This window comes from Podarcis muralis, chromosome 3 (assembly GCF_964188315.1).
Source record: "Podarcis muralis chromosome 3, rPodMur119.hap1.1, whole genome shotgun sequence".
Lineage (NCBI taxonomy): Eukaryota > Metazoa > Chordata > Lepidosauria > Squamata > Lacertidae > Podarcis > Podarcis muralis.
In genome coordinates this window covers 47,701,360-47,721,267 of record NC_135657.1, presented here as the reverse complement: position 1 = coordinate 47,721,267, position 19,908 = coordinate 47,701,360, and the positions used below count along the sequence as shown (strand labels likewise).

General features: G+C 41.9%; 1 protein-coding gene and 1 long non-coding RNA gene across 3 annotated transcripts; one reads left to right on the top strand and one right to left on the bottom strand.

Moving 5' to 3' along the window:
* Position 1: 1 nt before the first annotated feature.
* TAF5L (TATA-box binding protein associated factor 5 like) lies at positions 2-13,429 on the top strand. 2 transcript variants are annotated; one of them, XM_077925798.1, is made up of 6 exons: positions 2-341; positions 1,735-1,842; positions 2,569-2,713; positions 6,243-6,347; positions 7,107-7,831; positions 11,465-13,429. In XM_077925798.1, the coding sequence occupies exons 3-6, from the start codon at positions 2,572-2,574 to the stop codon at positions 12,263-12,265; spliced, it is 1,773 nt and encodes a 590-aa protein (XP_077781924.1). In that variant the 5' UTR covers positions 2-341; positions 1,735-1,842; positions 2,569-2,571; the 3' UTR covers positions 12,266-13,429. The 2 variants fall into 2 exon arrangements, with proteins under 2 accessions (XP_077781924.1, XP_028579848.2); XM_028724015.2 differs by lacking the exon at positions 1,735-1,842 and having other exon boundaries at positions 3-341.
* On the bottom strand, positions 12,131-19,586 carry LOC114594381 (uncharacterized). The gene is made up of 3 exons (XR_003705968.2): positions 19,243-19,586; positions 13,498-13,612; positions 12,131-12,266 (listed from the first exon to the last, which is right to left on the bottom strand). It is a non-coding gene; the product is annotated as an uncharacterized LOC114594381 (long non-coding RNA).
* Between the last annotated feature and the right edge of the window lie 322 nt (positions 19,587-19,908).

Genomic DNA, 19,908 nt, shown 5'->3' with positions numbered 1-19,908 from the left:
CGTCAGTCATGGAGCGGCTCCTTCGAGCCGCGGCGGCAGCAGCAGGAGCAGCGGCGGCGGCGGCGGCAATAACAGGAGCAACCCCAGCGCTAGCGGCCCGGGACGCCCAAGGCAGCCTCCTTGGCGGAAGACCCAGCAGCGGGGAGGTGCTGCAGGCGCGCGCGCCGGGGTCCGCACGAGCGGCGGCGGCGGCGGCGTCTCGCGCCACTGGGAGCAAGTGACTGACGGCGCGAGCCCAGGAATTCCGTCTCGTGCCTGCACTGGGAGTCGCTCAAACGCACAGGCACGCGCGCGCGCATACGCAGCGCCTCTCTCTCTCTTCCTCTGCCTGCGATGCTTCAGTGAGTGCTTCTTTCAAACCCCCCCCCCCACCGGCCCCACTTCCCCGGCATGCAGCACCAAACAGCGGCGGCTCCTTTTCCCGGGCGGGTGGAGCGGCAGGACGGGCTACGCCAAGTGTGGCGCGCGGAAGGGCCCTCCCTGGGTGGAGGCGTCGCCGTCGTCTTCTCTCCTCTCCACCCCCCATCCCCACGCCGCTTCTGCCTTTCCCATACAGCTGCCGGCAGGAAGACCTTAGGCTCCATCTGCCTCGGTGCATCCTTCCTCCACAGCTTCCCATTCGCCTCCCTTCTCCCCCCCTGGCAGAAATGGGAAGAGCGGGGTTGGGGCCGAATGCAGCCTGGATGGGGTAAAGTTTGGAGCGAAGGGGAACTTCGAGTCCGTTTTAGAGTGAGGCGTCCTGCATTGAGTTACTCTGAATAGTTTTAGTTTGCTTCACCGTTGTGGCATCGATTGGATATCAGTGCTATACAGGCTAATACACAAGGTAGTTTGGTCCATGAGAGTTTAAAAAAAGAAAAAGAAATCCCAAATGTTACAAGCTTTGAAGTTCTCCAGAATTTTTCACCAGGCTGGATAAGCAAGATATATCCATCCTTTCCATGCAGAGTTTACAAATGAAATAGCTATGTACTACAGCAATTATCGGCAGTGGTTATAGCAACAATGGTATACTGTATGAGCAAATGTTGTGCCACCTTTGAAAGTGCACAATTGAAACATCATTTTAAAAATACAGCTGGTATTATACCATATCTCTGAAGGAGAATGTCAGTCATTGCTGACTTGTCTCTGGTAGTAATCAGAGAATTATAACTAACTTAGTTGCATATACACACTTTGGTAGACAAAGATTTTTGTTTTACATTTCCAAAATAGCATGTATTTTTCAAATCCTCAAAGGGAACAGACTGTATTTTCTTAATTATTGCAAATTCACTAAAATCTCTTTTGCCTTTGTAGGGGAGTGTTGAAGGCATAATTATACCTATCATGGGGTTTCTTCTCCCCTGTCCCCCCATAAGTAATACAGTTTGTAGAGTAGTTAATCATTTGTGTGGAACCAAAGTGAACATCAGAACTCTGCAGATGCTACTACCTTAATTGATTTTGCATAAAAAGCTTCAATGAACCTCATAATGGTGATGCTTTTAAAATACATTAGGAAGATCAACTAGTAGTAGTAAAAAGAAAAAAGATAAAAAGACGAGTTCTACTGTAAGTTATTTCACTGGAACTTCAGCTTTGTTCAACAATATTTTATGAGCTATTACTTGAAATCAGATTTGCTCCCAATGGGGCTAACAAACCCTTAGCATTTCTGTGTTTTCCTCTTTTATATTAGAACCATGGTCCAAATGTACATATGTAATTCAGATGCCTTTCTGAAATTAGGCAGGTTTGGGTCTGTTGTGCTTCGATGGGATCCTGCCTTGATCTTCCTAAAGAAAATGCAAGATATGCATGTAATAAATCACTGTGAGTGAGCAGAGATTTTAGCAGGTAACAAACACCCAGAATGCTTTTCTATTTCATTTACGCACTTTTTTTACTTTTACTCTACCATGCTTGAGGCAAAAGTTAAGGTTCTACACTAATGTTCTATTCAACAGGAATGACTGCTGTTATGCACTATTAAGTATAAAGGTGGGGCAGAGTGTCAAATAAAATAATGATCTGGAAATAGAAACCTTAAGCAAGCTGACCTTTGACAGCTAACTAGGGAAAGTGAAACAAAACTGAAACTATTTTTTGATTTTTCATATGTTTGACAGAGAAAATAGTATTAAGAGTGCAGAGCAGAATTTTATAAAATCACATTTGATTATTAACTGCAGTACACTAATCACTCATAGGGTTCTATGCAGGATGGCATAGTGCCTCTCCAGTGGGCTTAAGTGTAAAATATTTAAAACACTGCTGTTGTGCTTGGGAATAAAAATAGAAAAAGTGGAGGAGAACAGCAGCCATTAGAACCCTGAAGTTGCCACTAGTGAAATATGCACCATTTGCACCTAAACCTCTGCAATCCTAAAAGAACCTCACTCCTTGCAAACTTCTGTGCTTTGATGCTTTATGATCTGAGTAATAAGCTGATATTTCATTGAATAAGTAAGGTGTGCATTTTCTACTGTGTCAGCTTTTGGAATGCGTAATGAGTGTCAGTTTCCCACAGGTTTCTCATTCAACAACCATGTTTTAAGAAATGTGCTTCCTTTTCTTTTGGAGGTCATGAAACGTGTACGCACAGAGCAGATTCAGATGGCAGCTTCCTGCTACCTCAAACGCAGGCAGTATGTAGACTCGGAAGGTCCTCTGAAACAAGGGCTTCGCTTATGCCAGACTGCAGAAGAAATGGCAGCTAATCTTACAGGTACCTACTAAAGTTTCTTAATGAGTTTATTGTAGGTGTCGCCAACCTGGTGACCTCCAGATATTATTGGATTACAAACCTGTCATCCTTAAAATTTGTCCTTGTTGGCGGAGCTGTAGTCCAACAACATTGGTCGGGCACCCTGCTGGCTACTTCTGGTTTATAGTAAAGTGCAAATCTCTACTTACTAAAGAGTGAAACTTCTAAGCAATCGATTGGGGACAGACTGAAGCATGAATGGCTTCATGATACTGTAACTCCCACTTGTGTCCAAAGGCTGGGAAGCATATAAATAAGCAAACAAGGAGGTGATCTGGCAATTTACCAAATAAGACAAATCAAAATGAAATGTACAGCAGGAATGCTGCCATTTCCAAATATTTTGAAATGATTTGGCTGCCAAATATGTTTGGGAAGTGTTTTTAACGGACAAATTATGTTACAGTAAGTAAATTTGGGGGTTTTAAGGAGAAAGACCTTTTCACTGAGATGAAGCTAAAATTCTCTGGCTCATCTCTGCCAAGACGAGAACTATAACTGCTAAATAATGAATTCAACTTTTATATATAGAACTCTACAGCCCTGACACTTTTTTGTGGTTCTAGATGTTTTACAATAAGCATCAGAGCAATGTGTCATTTTTATTGGGGGGTTTTTCGACTAATTGAAAGCCCAGTTAAAGTTAATCAATTCAGGGGAGACCCACAGAGACATAACTGAAATGTTATATTTAATAGTTATATTTAATACAAATAACTTTAGAGGTACCTAATACCACAAAGCACAATTGCCCACACAGAATGTAGCATTAAAACGCTACGGCTGCAATTCTATAACCATGTTCCATAGAACTCAATGGGGCCTACTTCTCATCAGACCAGCATACGATTGCACTGTTGGTCTGGTAATTCAGGATTCTGACATTCTATAGAAGTAGGTTCTCATACTGCTTCCTTCTTGGGAGTTATGCTGAACTGTGTATTATATTTCCATGAAAGAAATGCCCAACCAGCTGCCTCTACATCACATGAGGCTTGGGCATATGCCTTTGGAATCACTATTAGCATATGTGTTCATCCAGAAAACCCATTTACTTCATTTGTTTCCTGTTCATCTAATGAAATAGATCACAAAAACTGTAAATCTGGACACTGTTTTTCTTGAAGCAATTTGAGGATTTGGTACAAATCAGAGGATCAAATAAGGACAATTGTTTCTTGTTTAACACACACACAAAGATTGCTTCATTAATAGGCCTATATTCACCTAAATATTATAGAATTGTGGCAAAGAGTGGGAGCTATATGAATGCTACCTTCTTGCACCAAATCATGTTCTATGGTTAAGTTCCAGAACCAGCTTTGGATGCACTTTATTCATTGCATTAGTTTTCCAGGTTTTAGGCCAAAACTGTAACAAATAAAGGTAAAGGGAACCAGTCGTGACCAACTCTGGGGTTGCGGTGCTCATCTCGCTTTATTGGCCGAGGGAGCCAGCGTACAGCTTCCGGGTCATGTGGCCAGCATGACTAAGGCGCTTCTGGCGAACCAGAGAAGCACACGGAAACACCGTTTACCTTCCCACCGGAGTGCTACCTATTTATCTACTTGCACTTTGATGTGCTTTCGAACTGCTAGGTTGGCAGCAGCAGGGACCGAGCAACGGGAGCTCACCCCGTCACGGGGATTCGAACCGCCGACCTTCTGATCGGCAAGCCCTAGGCTCTGTTGTTTAGACCACAGCGCCATCCGCAGAAGCATTAATGCAGGGGTGAGGAGCCTGTGACCCTCCAAATGGGATTCCAGCTCCCATCAGCCCTAGCCAATATGTCCCAACATCAGGGATCATGGGGGTTGTAGTTCAGTAGCATGTGGAAGGCCCCATGTTCTCCTCCACTGAATTTTTGTATTCATGAGGGAAATTAAAGGGATAGATGAAAAAGGAATGTGGGTGATATAGAAGCAAAAGACCTAACTTCAGCTAAAAAAGAAGTACGTAGACAGTTGGATAATTCTGATCACATGGACAAAGTTACTTATTACCTTGTTTCTAGCAAATTATTGAATACAGTGGTACCTCCAGTTGCGAATGGGATCCGTTCTGCAGGTCCAGCCGCATCCAGAGGAATTCACAACCGGGGGTGTCACTTCTGCGTGTGTGCATGGCGCGTAGAGCGCTTCTGCACATGCGCGCATGGCGAAACCCGCAAAAATACTTCCGGGTTTGCTGCGTTCACATCCTGAAAAATACACACACCATCTAGAGGTACCACTGTATTTACCTCTAGGAGGAGGGGCTGTCTCTCTCTGTTTTAACTCATGAAAGAATGAGTTTTTAAAACTAAGACAGTCTTTTAAATCTCATTTATTATTTTACTTACAAGGTAAATTCTGTCAGGCCATGCAAAATGTTGGCTATATTGATGCGAATTGTAAAATACTAACTGATTTAATGAATAAAATTCTCAGATTCTAAAATGTAGTGCCAAGTTACTTGTAGCAGGCTCACTGGTAATACGCTTTGAGTCTTTTCCATTCTGGCCAGCTTTTAAGTAGCTTTGCCTCAAAAGTTCGCTTCAGAATCCTTTAGATCCCTAGAATGCTTATGACTTAACAGTGAAATCAATAACTACTCCAGACCTCTAAAGCTTAAGTGACTTGCGGTGGTGCTGGACTACTACGATTGCTGAGAACTTGAATACACTGAAAAAAGGTGCAATTGTGGGGAAAACATCACAATTATGAGAAGTATTCTGTGCAGGATTTATTTATTTTTTTAAGAGTAGGAAGGTCTGATTCATGGCAGTCAGTGGCTTTGTATGTTTGATTTCTCCATAATCAAAAACTTTCTCTTCGCTGGACTTACGAGTGAACAAAGTCTGAAATAAAGTGTTTTTTTGAAGTGATGTCAGGTGATACAAAATCTCTGTGGCATTGGTTTGTGATTTCACCTACAGGTAATGAATTCACTCCTGTTGCAGCAAAATGCAAATAGAATGGCAACATATTCACTTGTATCCCCATTTCCAGTGTGTGATTTAAAGTGGAAGATACTTGTCTAGAAATGCCTTTGTCACGAGCATAAAATATTTGAGCAGCTGTAGCCCTTTTGCTTGTGGTATTGCGATGAACAAGTGGTCCATCTCCATCATTCACTGATGGAGGAATAATACTTAACATAATAAAATCCTGCTGGATAAAACCAATAACCCACCTAGTCCAGCATTCTGTTCTTGCACTGGCCAACAAGATGTCTATGGGAGGGAGGGAGGCAAGCAAGCAGTACTAGACTGCTTCAGTGACTTCACAAATCTTGTCTTGAATGTAAAAGTTAATATATGTGCAGCAAGTGTAGGATTACTTTTGGTCATTTAGCGCAAACATTTTGTTTGCTCTAATGATGTTGGTGATTTGGCACTTTTAAAAAACGTATCTGTCAAAACACTCCAATTGTGTTTCAATGTGAGAACAAGGGTGTGTTATGTTGCAGCTTCCAGTGCTATTTTTAAAATCTTTGTTTGTTCCCTTAGTTCAGTCTGAATCAGGTAGTGCCAACATTATCTCTGCTGCACCCTGCCTAGCAGAGCCACAACAATATGAAGTACAGTTTGGGCGATTACGCAACTTTCTTACAGGTGAGTTTCATAAACATATGTGCCATATCTCCCCTGACCCTCACTGGGTCTTTTCAAATGGCTTTTGCGTCATCATTTGTGAAGCTACAAATTCTGCATCCTTGGTGCATGTAAGAATGGAAGAGAGGCTCCCATTTTGTAAATATAATGCCTGAAGTTCACTCTCATGAATGGGTTATGCTGGCCCTGATGGTTATTCCTGAATAGAGTCAGAAAATGGCTCAAGGAAGGTGGCTGAAAGGGGTATGGTAGTTTTACATATGACATGGAATAATATATTCAGATGTATCTTGAAATTACCATTGGGATTCACTTTGACCAAAAAGCAGAAAACAAGCAAGCCAATACAAAAAAGAAGAAGAGAGAGCATAGCATGTTATGGTACTTCCCAAACTGCTGGTCTGTGTGTTTTCCTCCACTCCCAGGTCGACACCATGTCCCTAAATGTGTGTGTTCCTAAATGATGCATTAACAGAAACGGGCTAGTTGCATTCTAAAGTTCTTCTTTGATGGAGAGCCCCATGCCTAATTAAAAATGAAGTGTGGCTTAGCAAAACAAATGCGGACTTTTAGGACTTTCAGAGCAGCTGGATATCCTTTGATGAGGTGAAAGTTGCACTGAATGGCATGTGATGTGCATTTTTAAAACACAGAAAGAGAAGCCACAAGTGCCTTTAGAATATATTTTATCTTGCTTTCATAAAAATATCTCCTGAGAAAGTGAACCCTCTCTCTCTTTCTGTATGTGTGTATGTTTAGATTCAGAATCCCAGCACAGCCATGAAGTGATGCCTCTTCTGTATCCCCTCTTTGTCTACCTCCATCTTAACATGGTCCAAAATGGCCTGAAGAGCACAGTGGACAGCTTCTATAGTCGCTTTCATGGGATGTTCTTGCAGAATGCCAGCCAAAAAGAGATCATTGAGCAGCTACAGACCACACTAACCATGCAAGACATCCTATCCAACTTCCAGCTCCGGGCATTTCTAGACAACAAATACGTCGTCCGCCTTCAAGAAGACAGCTACAACTTCCTCCTTCGCTACCTCCAGAGTGACGATAACAATGCTCTTTGCAAAGTCCTCTCCTTGCACATTCACTTAGATGTGCAGCCAGCCAAGAGGATGGACTACCAGCTGTATGGTAGCGGTGGCTCTTCACGCAGTGAGAGCAATGGCCTGGAGCCCACCGACATGCCTGCTTCCATCCTGCAAAACGAGGCCGCCTTGGACATCCTGCAGGATAGCATTAAAAGAGTCAAAGATGGACCGCCCTCGCTCACCACCATCTGTTTCTATGCGTTCTATAACACTGAACAGTTGCTGAACACTGCAGAGATCTCGCCAGATAGCAAGCTGCTTGCAGCTGGCTTTGACAATTCCTGTGTAAAGCTGTGGAGCTTGCGGTCCAAGAAGCTGAAATCTGAGCCCCATCTGGTAGACGTCTCCCGAATCCACCTGGCTTGTGATATCTTGGATGAGGAGGTCAGAGTATCTTGCTATCAGTATATATATATATATTTTTATGCATGAATTTTATTCATTTAAAACATAACAAAAAAACACTTAAACGGTCTACATCATATTTCCATCGATTTCATTCTTTAGAACTTCCTTCAGCCTCTCCGCGAATCCTCCGTAGTCTTTCCAATATATTCGCATACACTGCTATCTATTGACATTATTTAAATCCTTTCCACCATTTCTCTTTTGACAATATTCTTGCTGATATCACAGAGCTCTTTTAAAGCCTACTAGCGTTAATCGTCCTTCACTTATATTATCCAGATAATCCACGAATTTCCCCCAATCCTCTATGAACCTTTGGTCTCTTAAATATCTAATTTTCCCCGTCAATCTATCTAACTCCGCATAATCTATTAATTTCTCTCTCCATTCCTCAATTGTCAGTATTTTCTGCTGTTTCCAGTTTTGGGCTAGTAGGACTCTTGCTGCTGTTGTTGCGTATTGGAAAAATTTGCAATCTTTGTTCTTTATCTCTTTACCTGAGAGACCTAACAAAAAGACTTCTTGCTATCAGTATACGTTTGGATGGAGTTGGTTTATGTTCTTATTGCAATGATTTTTTACATGAGAGATCCTCAAAGCTTGCTGTAGCCTCCAGCCAGGAAAAAAAACCACACCACCTCCTTCTGCCCATCAGCTGTAACTGCTAGGTGAAAGTGATAAGAAGCAACAACTTTTGCTGGGTAAAGATTCAGGCAAGGGTTAGTCGCTATTCTTTGTTGCGCTGATTGCAATGTGACAGATCAGCCCTTTGTTGCTTCTTACCATTAGAATCATAGCTGTCAATGTTTCCCTTTTTTTAAGGGAAGTTCTCTTATTCCAAATAGGATTACTCGCAAGAAAAGGGAGAAGTTGACAGCTATGATTAGAATGAACATGTATTTACGTCTTTGATAGGAATTGTCAGGGCCTTCCTATGGACAGCTGCTTCATCCTTAATGCACGTACATTAATGCACCCTGACTTCCAAGGTGTGTAATCATGGGGTTCAAACTGCATGAGGCAAGGAGAAAACTGTATGTAAGTGCATATAAGCCTCTAATGATAGCTAATGGATGCTATAAGTGATAGGGCAGGGATAAACCACATTTTTTTGTTTCCTGCCAGCAGGTCAAAAGGTGGAGTGGCCCGGCTTTTTACCTTTGGCTTCCTATAGCCATTTGTTGTTGTTGTTTTTTAAAAAAACAGTTCTCTCCCATTGCTCCCAGGCAGAGGAATGTGAACTGTGGCCCATTTGATACCTTGGCTTAATGCAAATTGTGAACCCCTTGTGTATGCTTTAATTACCTTTAATTTCTCCAACTGCTGCTGTCCTACAGTTTCTCCTCCCTAAATCCAGAGATTCACTGTGCAATTGATGTAGCATCTGGATTTTCAAAGCATAGGAGTCTCCAATTCTATGGAAGGGGAAAGTGTGGGACAGCCGTAGTTTGGAGGAGACCACAAAGGGCAAGTCAATTCTACTTACTGTAGATGCATTGCAGTTAATAGACCTATGTTGGCAGTGTCCATTAATTTGAGTGGTTCTGCTCTGAGGATGACTAGCTTTGGGTACAACCCCCAATTTTCCTCCCTTCTTGGAACATGTCAGCAGAATAGAAGGGCTTTGGATCCTATTATTATTATTATTATTATTATTATTATTATTATTATTATTATTATTATTAACAATAATAATTTATTTATACCCTGCCAATCTGATTGGGTTTCCCCATCCGCTCTGGGTGGCTATAGGTTCACATCTTCTACCAGCATGTCTGTGTGCTGTTTCAACATTTAAAACAAACGGGTTGGGGGGGGGCTGCTTAATGCAAGCAGAGGTAGGAGGCTTGTTCAATTAGATTTCTCTCTCCAAGAGTAGTTCCCCCAGTCCACTGCTGGAGTCAAAAATCTATATGATTCTGTGGCCCCTGAGAAACCCTCCCAAATATTATATGCTACTGGGCTTCCAGTTGGTATAACAACGTGTTCATATTCTGTAGTACAGTACAGGCAACCCCCAATTAGCACAGGGATTGCATTCCAAGTCATCATGTGCAATAGCGGAGCACGCATAAGTCTGCTACACCCCACTCCATCCTCTTTTCTGGCCACTTCCTGGTCGCTGTGATGCGTTTCTGCACAGTTGTTTGCACTGAAGAAAGTTCTTTTTGCAACCTAGTTTGAATAGGGATTGTGTGTGTGTGTGTGTGTGTGTGTGTGTGTGAGAGAGAGAGAGAGAGAGAGAGAGAGAGAGATTTTTTCCTTTTGATCAGTAGGGAGTACATTTCTAAAATTATAATTAGAATGCAGTGACTGCATTCAAGTTAAGACTTTACCATTTTTAACAGATTTATCATCTTGCACCTTTCTAATTTTTAAATGATACAGCATTATAAAATAACAAACAATAGTATTATAAATTTAAACCATTAACTCTAAAGCTAAGAAAAATAACTGGGCCACAGTAACTATAGAAGACAGTTACACTCAGTGTTTGGTAATAAGTAGTTTTTCCACCAGTTGTACAGTATCTGCTGTTTTGAAAAATCACTGAAAGTAAAGGGATATTTTATTTCACCCTGACTGCTGCAAAGCTTTGGATAGCTGGTGCTTTCACTACTTACAAATCTTATTCTGAAAAGATGAAACTGCAGAAACATTAAGTAAATAACATTTTTCTGCCATAGTATTTCCAGCCTGAATCTAAAGGCAAAGATACGGGATTCAAACCTATTGCCATTTTGAATGTAATTTAATGCCTATTCATCCAGCTGCTAATTTAATCCAGAAGCAGAATATTAGTTGCTTACTGCTTTTTGTACACAGTTCTCAGTGAATACCAGCTGCAGCTTTTGGGGATGGAGTAAGAAGGCTGCAGCAATTGGAGATGTCTCTTAGAAAAGTTTTAAAAAACATTTTTAGAGCAACAGCGCTGGTGGTAAAACTACTATAACCACTGATTTTAGTTGCTGCTGCAGTTGTTCACGGGTTTGGGGACCCCATTAATACCTAAAGGGAGGCTTCAGATCCTAGACTGCTTGTATAATAAGCAGGACTGCAAGCCTTCCATTGTCCATTAAAATATTAATTGGGTCTTATCTGGTCCTGTTCCTTCTTTTCTGCAGACTGGGAACAGTGTAGAGCAGTCCCAGAAAATTTGCCACTTTTAGTTAGTTTTGTTATAAAAACAACTAATAAGATGGTGGGTGGGTCGTGGCAGAGTTGGCAGGGACCAGCAGCCAATGGTTCACAGAGTGGCACCAGTCTACAATCCACCAATTTTAGTGGCACTGATTTGCACTGCTGTTAATTTTAACTGGTATCTTTTGCCGTCTATACCATCTTGCAGTAAGTTTGCCCTTCATTACTTGCAATAGAATATTTACCATCTTGGGTAAATAGGTAGTCCTAAACATCTAAATATTGCAATTCCAATTTGTTTCCTATTCTATAGTTTGCTGCTGCCCTTAAAGCTGGTGAAGTCTTGGGGGTCCCAGAAATTTTCCATCTGTTGACTTGTATGTTCTTATTGCTGCTCTTGAGTGTAGATCTCAAATGTTCACCAATATGTCCTCTGAACAGATTTGACTTCTTTATTCCTCCTTGCAGGGTGAAGATGACGATAATAACGTGGGAGCAGAAATGAAGATACTAAGAGGGCACTGCGGACCAGTGTATAGCACAAGGTTCCTGTCGGACAGTTCAGGACTGCTGTCATGTTCCGAAGACACATCCATCCGATACTGGGACCTTGGATGTTTCACAAACACTGTGTTGTACCAAGGGCACGCCTACCCTGTGTGGGATCTGGACATTAGTCCTTGTAGCTTGTACTTTGCCAGCGGCTCCCATGACCGCACAGGAAGACTCTGGTCATTTGATCGGACGTACCCACTGAGGATATATGCAGGCCATTTGGCAGACGTGGACTGCATTAAGTTTCACCCCAATTCTAACTACTTGGCAACAGGATCCACAGATAAAACAGTGCGTCTCTGGAGCACACAGCAAGGAAACACAGTGCGCTTGTTTACAGGTCACCGGGGTCCTGTGTTGTCGCTTGCGTTTTCTCCAAATGGTAAGTATTTGGCTTCAGCAGGTGAAGACCAGCGGTTAAAGCTGTGGGACCTGGCATCTGGCACGCTTTACAAAGAACTAAGAGGGCACACGGATAATATCACCAGCCTTACTTTCAGTCCGGACAGTAGCTTGATTGCTTCTGCATCAATGGATAATTCTGTTCGGGTTTGGGATATTCGAAACACTTACTGCAATGCTCCCGTCGATGGTTCTTCCAGTGAACTGGTTGGTGTATATACCGGACAGATAAATAATGTACTGAGTGTACAGTTCATGGCCTGTAACCTCCTTTTAGTGACTGGAATTGCACAAGAGAATCAGGAACATTAACCTTTTTAAAAAAAGAAAAAGAAAAAAAAATGGGTGTGTTGTTGAAATCCAGAGTCTATTATAAACTAAGATTATATATAATTGACTGTGAAAAAAAATGTTTTCTTTCCCATTGGTGGACATGTCCAGAATGATGGAAATACTGTACTTGAAGATGTCCTGTATTGTTGCAAAAAAAAAAAAAAAAGATAGGAAAGGGAGAACAACAGGAGAACTTCACTGCAAGGGCAGGAAGCTATTGGGGGTGGGTGGGAACCAGCTACACATAATATTTTTCTGAAGGGATAGCCAAAACCCAGTCCAAGCAACTCAGATCATTGACTTGAATGTGTTGCAATTAATGGGCATGTCCTGCTTAACTGTTACCGGGAGTTTATATGTCTGTCTTTTAGCTATTCAGCTCCACCTACTTACTTCCCCACCGAAGTTTCTGTGGCACAAGAATCTTTACCGTCATCTTGGAAAGAAAAATGTATTTTGTTATAGGGTTGCTCCCAAACATAAGTAACATTAAAATAATGTTTAAAATAACATTGAGGCAGGCTTCCAGCTTGCTAATATAAAAGGCATAGTATTTTTATTTTTATCGTTGAATTATAAAAACGTGATTTGAATGTGACAGTGGCTGCAAAAAGATGCAATTTGGATTTGGTATCTTCCATTAGATATAATGTTTTTAGCTCTTTCTTGATCAGAAATTTGTGGGTTTCCCCCCCAAATCTGGTTGCACTGTGATGGTGATGCAGAATACTAGATGGCTGGGGTGATAACTACTAGCTTGCCTTCCGAAAAGAACTAGCAAAATATGGCTGACTTTATAGTAGCATGTTTGGACTCCTAATAGAAAGGGACACATTTCACCTCACCAAAAATACTTTCTGCAGATAAATATGGGCAAAGGTGTGCAGGCGATGTGAAAAAAATAGTATTACTAAATTATTAATTGTGAGAAGATGCAGCTTTGCCAACTTCCAATGTTTTCCACTGATTACTGAACTATTAAGTTGTTTCATGAAGTTTTCATACAAGTGTGTGAGCATGCAAAACCTGGGGTTGGAGAAAGCATACTCTTAAATTTTGTCATTCTAAGAAGACTGAATATTTCTGCTTTCCGGAAAGAGATTTTGTATTTTTGTTTTTTTCTATTAAAGCATTTAGTTTAAAGAGGTTTAGTATCTCTGTGTGGAACTGGATGGGCTTTAGACTTCCATAAACAGATAAAAAGTTTTTACCTTGTGGGTTGCACCTGTCTGCTGCATGAGCCAGGCAGGTGAGCTCTCTTGCAGGTGCATGATACTGATGTTCTCAATCCCCTGGGTTTTTACAGAAGCAGGGTCTGTCTACAGGCTGAAGCATAATTTAAATAGCAGGTAAGTGCTACTCTTAACACATGAATGTGTTAGAGCCAGACATTCAGTTCCCTTTCTTAGAATGTTAAAACCAAGTTCTCAGTGGACACCAAAAAAACAGGTACTTGAGTTAAAATTTCAGCCTAGAGTGTTTCTGTTCAAAATCACATTTTGATCAAATGGTCCACATTTATTGTATTTTCTTATATAAACATTTATGTACCACCTTTCTAGTGCCTCTGCCCTACTCAGGGCAGTTTACAAGAATTTACAATTGCAGTGCCACGGGGGGGGGGGGGGGATTTACTGTTAAAATGTGGGGGGAAACCAGAAGTGGAAACCTGATATAACACAACCTTTTAACTTGGTGGTGGGCAAACACACAGGCCTAATCCAAGCTGCAGCCCCTCTATTTCCAGGCACACCCACCCCACTTGGTTAGAGGAGCAGTCTTCCTTTTCGTGGCACATGGAATGGGGAGGTCAAGAGTGCCATAGCAGGGATAAAAATTCAGCAATGCCCTCCCTCATCAGATCCCTACAACCCCCTGTAAAGTTAGACTACTGTTTGTGACATTTCCAAATTAAGTTAAAATATTTTCAGTACAATACAAATCTGTATTACGGTCATAGACCAGCATAAAAGGTTGGAATACAGTCATTTAAAATCTGAAAAGTGTTTTGGAAAGCTAAAAGGTATTAAAACAGAAGGTAAATATAAAAATCTCTTAAGAATTTAAAAGAGTCTAAAAGAAGGAATAGGAGCATTGGGTGGGTGTGGAGGAGCATAAAAGGTTGATATATAAAAGACAATCAATCTACAGAACATTCTGATATGTTCATTAAATCTGGTTTGTGGCACAGGTCATCCTCCGACAAATTCTGAGGGCTGCTGTGCAACATCATATGTTGTAGCAAGACTGGTATCCGAGAGCAGCAGGGAGGTATAGGATTGCCCTGTGTGCCCTGGGTACTTACGAAGTAGTGGGGAAATCAGGCTAATACGAATGTCTCTGTAATGCAGACACTGGAGAAGGACATGCTCTATTGCAGGCATAGGCAAACTCGGCCCTCCAGATGGTTTGAGACTACAATTCCCATCATCCCTGACCACTGGTCCTGTTAACGGGGTCATGGGAGTTGTAGTCCCAAAACATCTGGAGGGCCAAGGTTGCCTATGCCTGCTCTACCATTTCTATTTGTCCCGAGTCATAGGGGCATTGTCTCTCTGGGTAGTCAATCTTGTATCGACCTAATGATAAAGTACTGTATTTTTCCATGTATAAGACTGTATTTCCCCCCAAATTTTTTAAGTTTAAAATTGGGGGTCGTCTTATACACGGAATGTTTAAAATATATATTTCTTAATTTGGGGCTCAAAAAATAGGGGTCGTCTTATACATGGGGGCATCTTATACACGGAAAAATACTGTATTTTCTTCTCCACCCACCTCTCTCTCACACACAAATATTATATGTTCGTCACATTCAAGATATACCTTTTTTGGATATTGAGCTTCACGTTCTGTTTCTTGGAGAAAACATTCTCAAACTATTTAGGGCCTAATTTGACACCGTTGCAGCTGGGTTGCTAATACTATTTTTTTTAAAGGCACATAAAATGGCTGCCATTGTATTGGATGTCACATTGCTTGTACTGAGCCAAGCTCTAAAACTGTACTATTACGGAACTCCTGTGTGATGGTGTCATTAAATGCATAAATACCGGTAATCTCTGCCAGGGTCTGTCCCACCAGACCACTCTTCAGCTGCAATTAAAGAAATGTTTTTGGATAGAAGCCACACATAGTAGGAATGGCTGTCACCAACTAATAGCCCTCCAGGTACAGAAACTCTTCAGTAGTTGAGGTTGAACATACTGTATTTCTACTGATAAGAAATGTTTAAGCCAAGTCTCTATGCCAATTATGATTTCCCATCATGCTGATCACCTGTTTTGAATAGAGTTCTACATGCATATCCCTTGGTTACATGCAAAGATTTGTGGAGCAAGGTAAGCGTTTTTCAATAGGCTTTGTAGGTAGGAAATTGATTCCCTTTCCCTTTTAGTTATCACATGTAAAAAATTATGTATTGGTTGATCCATTAGGAAAACACCTGGCATTTTCAGGTGCTGAACAGTTTGTGGTCTACCTAAGACTTTCAAGCAAAAGAAGAAAGCAATTCTAAGCTAAGGGGCTTTATAACTGTTCTTAAATCTGTACAGTGGTACCTTGGGTTACATACGCTTCAGGTTACATACGCTTCAGGTTACAGACTCCGCTAACCCAGAAATAGTGCTTCAGGTTAGGAACTTTGCTTCAGGATGAGAACAGAAATCATGCTCTGTGGCGCGGCGGCAGCTAAAGTGGTGCTTCAGGTTAACAGTTTCAGGTTAAGTACGGACCTCTGGAACGAATTAAGTACTTAACCCGAGGTACCACTGTATAACGTACTATGCTATATACATACACAAGTTAACGCCTTGCAAAATCTGCTGTTGTAGCTGCATAGGTTGACAGTTGCACAATTTTATTACCTTCGTACCAATTTACAACAACCAAGCCTTGGGACCAAACTCCATTCAATACTATGTAAGTCATGCATCTTTGCATAATCTGTTTTAATTTATTGTAGAGTTTTTATTTTTAAAAAACACGCACTAGAATTTTTAATTGCAATATGGGGGGGGGGGGTTGGTGTCCTTACAGTAGATTGAAAGTAGGGTTATTAGCCAACCATAATTTTACAGCCACTGCCAAGTCTTTGCTATCTAGTTTTCCTGATTAGAAGGTGCAACACACACCCCAAAACAGAAAGTCAAGCTGTTAATTGCAAATGTGCTTTTATAGGGCTTGATTTATTATGCATGTTGCGTGCTGAGTTATGCAACTGTGCTTTCAGAATGACAGTATGTGCTGTTACCACTGATAATACGAAAGCCAAGCCAGGCCATAGCAACAATCTTCCTGGCTTCCCAAAGCATACATTCGCCTTCAGGAGAATGTCCTCTATGACACTGGTCTTCATCTGGTGGGTCAGAACACATTAGTGGGTTGCAGCTTGACCTAAGGTGGGTTGCAACTGGGGCCCTACCGCTGTACAAATATATGGGTTTCAAGTGGGTTGTGGATCCGAAAAGGTCGAAGATACCTGCTTTGTTTGCTTTGGAAGCAAGACTCTGTCAAGGGTGACCCCAAGCGTATTGTGGCATGCAAACCTCTAGTTCCTTCATCTCTACCCACATTGGCTATTATTGGCATGGGGGCATCATGCTTGAACATGTCTTATGTCCAAACATAATTTTGGCACTACTCTTAAGATGGAAGATTATGACAGTGATTTGTTGGCACATATAAATTCTGATGCAGCAAAGCAAATTAGCAGGATAACGTGTTTTTTAACACCCCTTAAAAAAAATGATGGACACAACTGAGTAGCCCCCTGGTGGGCTTCATAAATGGGGTGTTGCCAGTGCTTTTTCCTGGGGGGATGCAGGGGTACGCATACCCCTAAACATTTTGTGAATCTTTGTACTTTTGTCCATTTACTGTAATTATGTTTCCTGATCTGAACTATAAAATGGTGGTTTTCTTGAGTCAAAATGAGAGTACCCCTAAACATTTTTTTAGAAAAAAAGCACTGGTTGTTGCTACATGATTCTCTTCACAAAGGAGCATGTCAGTAGGACCCCTGTTTTGAAAGACCTGTTCTCCTTGGAGTAAAACTCTATATATGCTCAGAAGACGAACAGCATATTGAAATAATTTACAGAGTCCAGAAAATATCCTTAAAACCATAGAAGGGAAAAACTGCTAGAATTGTATTCAAAGATATATCTCAATTATAATAGACTGGCGGGGGATTTTTAATCAGTGGAGCCTAATCTAGTGCTTTCTTCCACAGGCCTTACTCTTTATTACTATGATATTGGCAATATTTCAGAAAGAAAAGGGAAACGTGCCAGATTTTTGGTTTGTCCCTTCCTGTCCAGATGCTTTGAATTAAGACCTCCCATTTCCAGCTTCAACAGGGCTGTGATTTCTTTATTTGAATTATCAGTTGGCTGCATCTTACTCTTCCAAAGGGGGAGAGCACACACAAAAATGCACTAACACGGGGTAAAGGCTCTAAGAGCATTTCTGTTTCCTGATTCTACTTGAATGAATTTTCCATGCATGGAATGAGAGTGGTGCAGGCATACAGAGGAACATATATAAAATTCATAGAAAACAGGCAGGATTAGAAGTGCACCTTTGCTGCAGTGTTTTGAAATAATCATGCCTTCTGCCTCCCCCCACAAAAAAAATGGACAATGCTGCTTAACACTAGTATTTATCAGAAATAAATAATGGTGCATGCAAGGAATGCAATCTTTTTTTATTTTTATATAAAGTTAGGCTCTGTGGTTCTCTATTTGTCTTTGAAAATTAATGATTGTCTTCGCTACAATGAACCCAGTTTATACACTGGAAATCCTTTCTTATCCTAATAGCACCAAGACATAGCCTTAGAAATGTTTGTTCTGGGAACTTGCTGGTAGAGATCAGAGAAGACTGGGAGTTTTAGAAAGGAGGGGCTAGCATAAAACAGAGGCTGTATAAAATCTTCAAAATATGACAGCCCAGCTGTCTCGAACAGAGCGGCCATTTAGTTAGCATCCTGTTTCTAACAGTAACTAGACAGATGTTTCTGAAAAGTTCACAAAAGCAGGGCATGAAGGTTAACTTGAGCCTGCTGTATGCTTCTCTTTAATTGATTTCCATCTTTTAAATTGCCTAAGGGCTGGCTGGAACTGAGGAGTTGTACCGTAGTCCAAAACATCTGGAGGGGACCAGGTTGGTGAAACCTGCCCAAGGTTTTAGGTTCAGAAGTAGGCCCAGATGCCCATTTCATCCTTTGACAGGAGGCTCTGCAATCCTCTGCATACCTTGCTTCCCAATAAACATGGATAAAAATGGACTGTCAAAATGGCAATTAAATTTCTGTGACTCGCCAGCCTTAAGTACTGAACTGAGGAAGAACTGAATAAGGGCCTGGATAAGGAACTGAGGAAGAACTGAATAAGGGCCTGGATAAGAAGAGACTGAGAGGAGATATGATAGCCATCTTCAAATATCTAAAGGAAGATGGAGCAAGCTTGTTATCTCCTGCTCTAGAGTTTAGGACCCGAACCAATGGCTTCAGGTTACAAGAAAGGAGATTCTGACTAAACATCAGGAAGAATTTTATGACTGTAAGAGCTGTTCGACAGTGGAACCAACACCCCCAGGTGGTGATACTCTCCTTCCTTGGAGGTGTTTAAGTAGGGGTTGGATGGGCATCTGTCGTGGATGCTTTAGTTTAGATTCCTACATTGCAGGGGGTTGGACTACAAGGCCCTCAGGGTCCCTTCCAACTTTAGAATTCTATGAATCTTCTGTATTGATCTGAATTAATCAGCCAGTTCTTAGGTTGCAGGCATCGGAACACTGAACAAGTTACATACAGTGGTACCTCAGTTCTTGAACGCCAGTAGTAGTGGTTGGCCCAAGATCATCACCCAGTGAGCCATATGGCTGAGTTGAAGATCTGAACCAAAATAACAGGACATTCCTAAAAAGGAACCTCACCTTAGACACAGACTTACCTGGAAGTTGTACACAGTGACTGGAAACTCCTTGGCTTTTACAACCCATGTATGCTTACCCGGTTCACTGGAAAGTAAAGATAAGAACACAAAATACATAATAAAAACAAGAAAAAAAACGCAAACCAATAAACCCTCCTACCCTCCTGCTGTGTAAAAAACAACCGTGCAGATCAGTTTTATTCCCTGGACTATCTCACTCCCAAGTGTAAATAGGCTTGCAGCCACAAGTCCAAAACCTGGTTTAGTGTGGTTCCGGGGAGAGCAGCACCCTGCACATGTTCCAATAAGCTTTTTTTTTGCGGGGGGGCACTTAGCGTGTTTCAGGAACCTTAACTGAAAACCTGGCAGAGTGATAGGGTGGTGGTGGTGTTTTCCCGTTTTCGTTATCAGCGTGGTGATCATGGGGCGCGGGAGGCGGGCTTCTCAGGGAGGCTCCCTGTCTTCCCGGCACAGGCTGGACGAGCAACGGCGGCGGCCTCTACGCCCTGGTCCGGGCCGCGAGCGGTAGAGGGCGCCGCCGGACGCCGCGCTCGCTCGGGCGGGTCGCTTCTGCCGGCTGGGGATGGTGGGAGGCCGCCTCAGCTGAGAGCCTTATCAGCGCCCAGCAGAAGCAGGAGGGGCCGGGCTGGGCCCCGTTTAGGCGGGCCGCGCTCTATGGGGCAG

Bases quoted from the DNA above. Each gene is read 5' to 3' on its own strand.
- TAF5L (XM_077925798.1), top strand. From the start codon at position 2,572: ATGAAACGTGTACGCACAGAGCAGATTCAGATGGCAGCTTCCTGCTAC. The intron at 6,348-7,106 runs GTGAGTTTCATA...GTGTATGTTTAG, and splicing joins ATTACGCAACTTTCTTACAG to ATTCAGAATCCCAGCACAGC. The intron at 7,832-11,464 runs GTCAGAGTATCT...TCCTCCTTGCAG, and splicing joins GTGATATCTTGGATGAGGAG to GGTGAAGATGACGATAATAA.